The sequence below is a fragment of the Mytilus edulis genome, chromosome 1 (assembly GCF_963676685.1).
Source record: "Mytilus edulis chromosome 1, xbMytEdul2.2, whole genome shotgun sequence".
Taxonomy (NCBI): domain Eukaryota; kingdom Metazoa; phylum Mollusca; class Bivalvia; order Mytilida; family Mytilidae; genus Mytilus; species Mytilus edulis.
Window position 1 is genome coordinate 42648519 of NC_092344.1, and position 8157 is coordinate 42656675.

At 31.8% G+C, this 8157-nt stretch overlaps 1 protein-coding gene across 1 annotated transcript in view; it reads left to right on the forward strand.

Annotated features, from left to right (window-relative positions):
* LOC139482764 (NACHT domain- and WD repeat-containing protein 1-like) overlaps window positions 1-2895 on the forward strand; it is a 68171-nt gene extending 65276 nt beyond the window's left edge. Inside the window, exons 27-28 of the mRNA XM_071266833.1 lie at window positions 1226-1370; window positions 2719-2895. Coding sequence (XP_071122934.1) covers window positions 1226-1370; window positions 2719-2849 — 276 coding nt within the window. The 3' untranslated portion in view covers window positions 2850-2895. The remainder of the gene's footprint in view (window positions 1-1225; window positions 1371-2718) is intronic.
* The last annotated feature ends 5262 nt before the right edge of the window (window positions 2896-8157 follow it).

Sequence of the window (8157 nt, forward strand, 5' to 3'; positions counted from 1 at the left end):
AGTGAATGGATCTCTATGATTTGTTTTTTAGAAGGTTCAATACTTAAAAAGAAACCTTGGGATTGATTGTGGGGATGATGGTCCCTACCGTTTAGGAATAAAGGGCCAAATACAAGCATTTTTCTAGTGAAAGTAATACCACAGGTAAAAGATTGGGATTCATTTTGGGGGTAATGGTGCAAACAGTTTAGGAATTAAGGGTCAAAAAGGGGCCAAAAAACAAGCATTTTTGTAGTTTCTGGACAATAACTTGTGTGTGAGTGTATGGATATCTCTGACATTGTATCACAAGGTTCTATATTACAAAGGGAAGATTGGGAATGAGTTTGGGGGTAATTGCCCCAAACAGGCAGGAATTAGGGGCCAGAAAAGGGCCAAAAACAAGCATTTTCTAGTTTCTAGACAATAACTTGTGTTTAAGTGAATGGATCTCATTGAAATTGTACTTCAAGTTTCCATACTGCAAAGGCTTGGATTGAGTTTAGTGGGAATTTTTTTGAGGGGTTCATATTTTTTTTCAAAATTTTTCAAATTTCAAATTTTTGAAAAGTTTCAAGAAGAAAGAAGAAACCTTCAAGAGCACAGTATTATGTGATAGATTAATTAGACCTTGACCACATTTTTTTGTTGTCAGAAACCTATATTATGTCAAAAATTTGATCGCAATCCAAATTCAGACAATATCAACTTATCAAGCTTGAGTATTGTGTCCAAATTTGCCCCAAATGTCAGGGTTCAACCTCTGCGGTCGTATCAGGCTGCTGAGTGCAGCAAATTTATTTTAGCTTGATATAGAGAGGTACTTTTTCATCTTACATGCTGGATCAAGAGGTAACTTTTCATCTTTTAATTTGGATAAAGGGTATATAAACTCATCATAGATACCAGGATTAAATTTTGTTTTTACACCAGACACAGGTTTCATCTACAAAAGACTCAACAGTGACACTTATATGGAAAAAATTTAAAAGGCCAAATAAAGCACAAAGTTTCAATCTTTTAAGCTTGATAAAGAGGTAAATTTTCATCTTTCCAGCTGGATCAAAGTTTTTTTTTTATCTTTCCATTTGGATAGAGAGGTTTTTTTTTTTTTATTTAAGCTGGGTCAACAGTTGTTAGTTTTCATCTTTTAAGAAAATAAGGAGTACAGCAATTTACACATGCTATTTATTAACTTCACAATAGTTTAACCATAACAGACTTAATGTGATGTTTTGTTTTGTAGCTGAATTCAATTGAATGGTGTAGTGATGGCCTATCATTTGTGAGCTATAGCAGAGATCCTACTTTAATTATACGATGGACACTAGAGGGATCCAATGTTCAAAAAAGTAGTTTGTCAAAGTATCCTGCTACATTTAAAGGAAACGGTAAGTTTGTAAACTTTTCAAATAGAGTTAAAATAAATACTGAATTTCAAATTGTCTTTTATAAAATGCACTTGTTGTAAATGCCATTACATTTTCACTTTCAATCATATAAAACAAGAATGTGTCCCTAGTACAAGGATGCCCCATCTGCACTATCATTTTCTATGTTCAGTGGACCATTAAAAATGTGGTAAACTCTAATTTGGCATTAAAATAAGAAAGATCATATCATAGGGAACATGTGTACTAAGTCTCAAGTTGATTGGACTTCAACTTCATCAAAAACTACCTTGACCAAATCTTTTACCTGAAACTTGCACTATCATTATCCATGTTCAGTTGACCATGAAATTGGGGTGAAAACTCTAAATTGGCATTAAATTAGAAAGATCATATCACATGTATTCTAAGTTTCAAGTGGATTGGACTTCAACTTCATCATAAACTACCTTGACCAAAAACTTTAACCTGAAGCGGGACGGAAGAAGGAACGAACGGACACAACGAATGAACGAAAAGATGGACGAACAGACTAACGGATGCACAGACCAGAAAACATAATGCCCATAAATGGGGCCTAAAAATAAGTGAAAACTTTATGAATATAGAAGTATGCAAAATTCTGTGTTGTTTGACATTTGTTTCACCTAAAGAAAAATACTGGAAATACTATGAAAAAGGCTAAAATTATTCCCTCACCCCTTGCAAAGTCCATTATTTACTAAGGAAAATGCAAATAATAATTCTGATAATTATTTTTATGCCCCACCTACGATAGTAGAGGGGCATTATGTTTTCTGGTCTGTGCGTCCGTTCGTCCGTCCGTTCGTTCGTCCGTTCGTTCGTCCATCTGTTTGTTCGTCCGTCTGTCCCGCTTCAGGTTAAAGTTTTTGGTCAAGGTAGTTTTTGATGAAGTTGAAGTCCAATCAACTTGAAACTTAGTACACATGTTCCTTATGATATAATCTTTCTAATTTTAAAGCCAAATTAAACTTTTGACCCCAATTTCACGCTCCACTGAACATAGAAAATGAAAGTGCATGTTTCAGGTTAAAGTTTTTGGTCAAGGTAGTTTTTGATGAAGTTGAAGTCCAATCAACTTGAAACTTAGTACACATGTTCCCTATGATATTATCTTTCTAATTTTTTATGCCTAATTATATTTTTTATCCAATTTTGTGGTCCATTGAACATGGAAAATGATAGTGCAAGTGGGGCATCTGTGTACTTTGGACACATTCTTGTTTGTTGTTGTAATTTATAGGTGTAATTACTATATAAATATGTTGGTAAAATACTTCATATTTATCTTTGCTTGTCTGAAAGAAAATAATATTTTTACTTTCAGTATCTGACTCTGAAGTGATACCCATCCTTGACATCAAAGAGGTAGAGGTCAGTCTTGATGACCTTGACCAGGAAGAACAAGCACCTGATACAGATACTGATGAAGATGACGATGAGGATGATGAAGATTAAAGACTATATACATTTTTATACGACCGCAAAATTTGAAAAAATTTTCGTCGTATATTGCTATCACGTTGGCGTCTGCGTCGTCGTCGTCGTCCGGCGTCCGAATACTTTTAGTTTTCGCACTCTAACTTTAGTAAAAGTGAATGGAAATCTATGAAATTTTAACACAAGGTTTATGACCACAAAAGGAAGGTTGGTATTGATTTTGGGAGTTTTGGTTCCAACATTTTAGGAATTAGGGGCCAAAAAGGGCCCAAATAAGCATTTTCTTGGTTTTCGCACTATAACTTTAGTTTAAGTAAATAGAAATCTATGAAATTTTGACACAAGGTTTATGACCACAAAAGAAAGGTTGGGATTGATTTTGGGAGTTTTGGTTCCAACAGTTTAGGAATTAGGGGCCAAAAAAGGGCCCAAATAATCATTATTCTAGGTTTTCGCACAATAACTTTAGTTTAAGTAAATAGAAATCAATGAAATTTAAACACAAGGTTTATGACCACAAAAGGAAGGTTGGTATTGATTTTGGGAGTTTTGGTCCTAACAGTTTAGGAATAAGGGGCCCAAAGGGTCCAAAATTGAACTTTGTGTGATTTCATCAAAAATTGAATAATTGGGGTTCTTTGATATGCCGAATCTAACTATGTATGTAGATTCTTAACTTTTGGTCCCCTTTTCAAATTGGTCTACATTAAGGTCCAAAGGGTCCAAAATTAAACTTAGTTTGATTTTAACAAAAATTGAATCCTTGGGGTTCTTTGATATGCTGAATTTAAAAATGTACTTAGATTTTTAATTATTGGCCTAGTTTTCAAGTTGGTCCAAATGGGGGTCTAAAATTAAACTTTGTTTGATTTCATCAAAAATTGAATAAATGGGTTCTTTGATATGCAAAATCTAACTGTGTATGTAGATTCTTAATTTTTGGTCCAGTTTTCAAATTGGTCTACATTAAGGTTCAAAGGGTCCAAAATTAAACTAAGTTTGATTTTAACAAAAATTAAATTCTTGGGCTTATTTGATATGCTTTATCTAAATATGTACTTTGATTTTTGATTATGGGCCCAGTTTTCAAGTTGGTCCAAATCAGGATTCCATATGAAATATTGTGCAATAGCAAGAAATTTTCAATTGCACAGTATTGCACAATAGCAAGAAATATCTAATTGCACAATATTGTGCAATAGCAATTAATTTTCAATTGGAGTTATCTTTCTTTGTATAGAATAGTAGTTGATAATATATGTTGGAAATTTGCCAGACATGACTATGATGTCATTTTCTATTTTTATTTGCCAATAACTTTATGTAAATGACTTCATTGGAAATTTGCCAATATAAAATGTTGCTGATGAAGCTTTTTTTCCTTATCTTATCTAAAATGTTTTTAGATAATGTATGTTGGACATTTGCCAGACATGACTATGATGTCATTTTCTATTTTTATTTGCCAATAACTTTATGTAAATAACTTCATTGGAAATTTGCCAATATAAAATGTTGCTGATGAAGTTTTTTTTATTGTTTTATACAATAAACAATGTATATTCACTTTTACTACCAACCAATCTTTACCATTCAGTGATAACAAGCACTTTATTTTACATTTTAATATTTTATGATGTATTTAAAAGAGTAGTTATTGTTGCAAACTCCATTAGAAATTTGAATTGATATCAGTTTTGGAAAAAGGGAAACGGGGATGTGAAAAAAAAGGGGGGGGGGGTTAAATTTTTCTCATTTCAGATTTCATAAATAAAAAGAAAATTTCTTCAAACATTTTTTTGAGAGGATTAATATTCAACAGCATAGTGAATTGCTCAAAGGCAAAAAAAAACTTTTAAGTTCATTAGACCACATTCGTTCTGTGTCAGAAACCTATGCTGTGTCATGATCAACTATTTAATTTTCGATTTAAAAAGTTTGAAGAAGAAATCTTTAATTGATTTGTTAAATCTTGACATTTGTTTTGTGTAAAAAAAGACCATGTAATGTCAAAAATTTGATCACAATCCAAATTCAGAGCTGTATCACGCTTGAATGTTTTGTCCATACTTGCCCCAACTGTTCAGGGTTCGACCTCTGCGGTCGTATAAAGCTGCGCCCTGCGGAACACCTGGTTCTATTTGTTTTAGAGAGTAACCATTTGATTTCAAGGGGGTTATGGTTTTTTTTGTTGGAGTCAGAATATTTTCTTTTGTAATCTGCTTGACCACAATATATTTTTTTTTTATCAAATTTGGGATGAGAATTTTTTTTTCTCAGGAAAAACCTATAATCCCCCCTTGAAATTAAATGGTCCTTCCTTTATGAATTAGAATTTATTAAAAAATTCACATATTAGTCAATACTTTCTGTGTATTTTATGCATATCTGACATCACTAATTAGAACTAGTTTATGATAATTTTTTGTATCTGTGTAGTTGATATTTACATATTTCTTCACATGTCAATATATTTGGTTATATTTATCTGTTTTAGAAAGCTCTGGTAAAATAGTTATTTTGTAAAAAATGTTTTTGCAGATTGTATCTTTTAGTGAAAGCTTTTTAAATATATAATTGAAAAGCATTCTTCAAAATACTTCAGTTCCGAAATCACAAACAGTATATAACTTTCTGCACCTTGATTTTGCATGTTTTACTTCAGTTATTATAACTGACTTGTTTTGTTCTGTGTTTTTTTGGGGGTAAATTTGATAAATTAATCATATCCAGTGCAATAAACAATCACATAATTGCAGCAATAAACTATCTATATTCACTTTCATCTTCTATATAATTTTGGCCGTTCATTTATGTTATTTCACCACTGTTTTTAAAAGCATTTACTTTTATTGTCATTGTGTTTGGCCATTTTGTTAATCATGAAGAATAAAGTGCACATGTTTTTCATTCTATAGTTCAAAATCAAGTAAAAGAATGTGTTTGTTTGATTTTTGTATGGAAAACGTAAGTTAGTTCGATTAAGTATTCCTCAAATACAATATCTAAATGAGTTTAATAGTTAACCCTTTTACTTAGAAATTTTCCAGCACTATAACACTTTGGTTACTGTCATTAAAAAAAAGGTTGTGTATTATCACACTTATCAAATCTTGAATATAAATTGTTTAGGAGGTATTGGTATAATACAAAACTATAAGCAAGAATTGATCAATTTAGCCCTTTTAGTGATAATCTTTGTTGTTGATAGCGATATTTTTGAAAACACCATAATGTCTTCTTATTTCTAAGATATTTTATTTGCTAATGTAAATTCAGAAATTATTGCATTTGTTATTTCAATTTAGTCATTTTAGACTAAAATGCAATATTGAGAAAAATCCTATTTAGTTCATATACAAAATTTCAAAAAGCCAGTTTATTTTGTTGAGATTATAACCCTGTCACATTTTTTGCAACAATAAAAACATCTCAATAATTCTGACTTTACAGTTATCTATTTACTATGCAATTTTAGTTCAAAATATGAGTACATCTTTTAAAAAAAAACTATTTTTTTTTAGGGAAAGTGTGCAGAAGATCTCAGTTGATTAAGCAAAACAATTTGTTTACTATGTCAATAATGTAGTTGGTTGTCAATTCAGATTTGATATTAGACAATGTTTTTTGTTTAAAAAGATATTATGTAAATATATATTTTGATATATTTTACAAATGTTTATAAAATAGATATTTTGATATATTTTTTTAAATTTTATTTATATTTTTTACACTTGTTAACTCTTTGTATACAAAAATAAAAGGGGAGTAAATGGTCACCACCTGGTCAGTTTGTTTACCCCAAAGAACAATACTAGTACAGGGATAATGGACGTCATACTAAACTCCGAAATTATACACAAGAAACTAAAATTAAAAATCATACAAGACTAGCAAAGGCCATAGGCACCTGACTTGGGACAGGCGCAAAATTGCGGCGGGGTTAAACATGTTTATGAGATCTCAACCCTCCCCCTATACCTCTAGCCAATGTAGAAAAGTAAACGCATAACAATACGCACATTAAAATTCAGTTCAAGAGAAGTTTGAGCCCGATATCAGATTTGGTATGGTTTGATTTGACATTGTTAACATTGATTGTGTTCAGAGTTTTATTTAAAAATGACAGCTTCATTCCTTTGCAATTATAATTTCTGTAAATTTTTGCATTTAATTTATTTTAACAAGTTAACAAGTCTTTCTTTTTCATATTACTGTTGAATAATAATAAAAATAATGCAATGTTCAGGGATAAATTCATGGCCTAGCCAACCTGCAACTTGTTATATTTATGAAATTGTTATGCATGAATACTTAGCTTTATATGTTGTTAACTTAGTATAAGATTTTATAACTTACACTTTTTTAGTCATTAACTTTGTTAGTTCCGTCCACTTTTTAGGTTATAATAAAATTCTAACTTTGTTGTTCTGTTTTAAATTGTCCAGAAAATACATTGTACATGCACTGTGATGATGAGTTTTAGGAACCCCACACATTTTTAGGTGACAGTAATATTGTGTAATCAAGGTACTGTGAATTCATTTATTTTCGTTGATATCAATTTTTGTGGATTGCTGAAAACTTGCATTTTTGTGGATCTTTGATTTTGTGGTTTGCCAATCTCTGTATACAAAGCCTATTGAAAATATGATATTCGTTGAACATTAGAATTCGTGGTTCACCTGTAACCACGAAACCCACGAAAATTGGTATCCGAGTAATAATGAATCCACAGTAATATTTCCTTCTACTATGCTATCAAATCAAAGTGATGAAAAGAACTAGTGGAAAGATTGATTGGTGTTTTAATGCCACTTTCCACACTATTGTGCTGCCACTTTCAACACTATTGTACTGCCACTTTCAACACTATTGTACTGCCACTTTCAACACTATTGTGCTGCCACTTTCAACACTATTGTACTGCCACTTTCCACACTATTGTACTGCCACTTTCAACACTATTGTGCTGCCACTTTCAACACTATTGTGCTGCCACTTTCAACACTATTGTGCTGCCACTTTCAACACTATTGTACTGCCACTTCCACTTTCAACACTATTGTACTGCCACTTTCCACACTATTGTACTGCCACTTTCAACACTATTGTGCTGCCACTTTCAACACTATTGTGCTGCCACTTTCAACACTATTGTGCTGCCACTTTCAACACTATTGTACTGCCACTTTCCACACTATTGTACTGCCACTTTCAACACTATTGTGCTGCCACTTTCAACACTATTGTGCTGCCACTTTCAACACTATTGTGCTGCCACTTTCAACACTATTGTGCTGCCACTTTCAACACTATTGTGCTG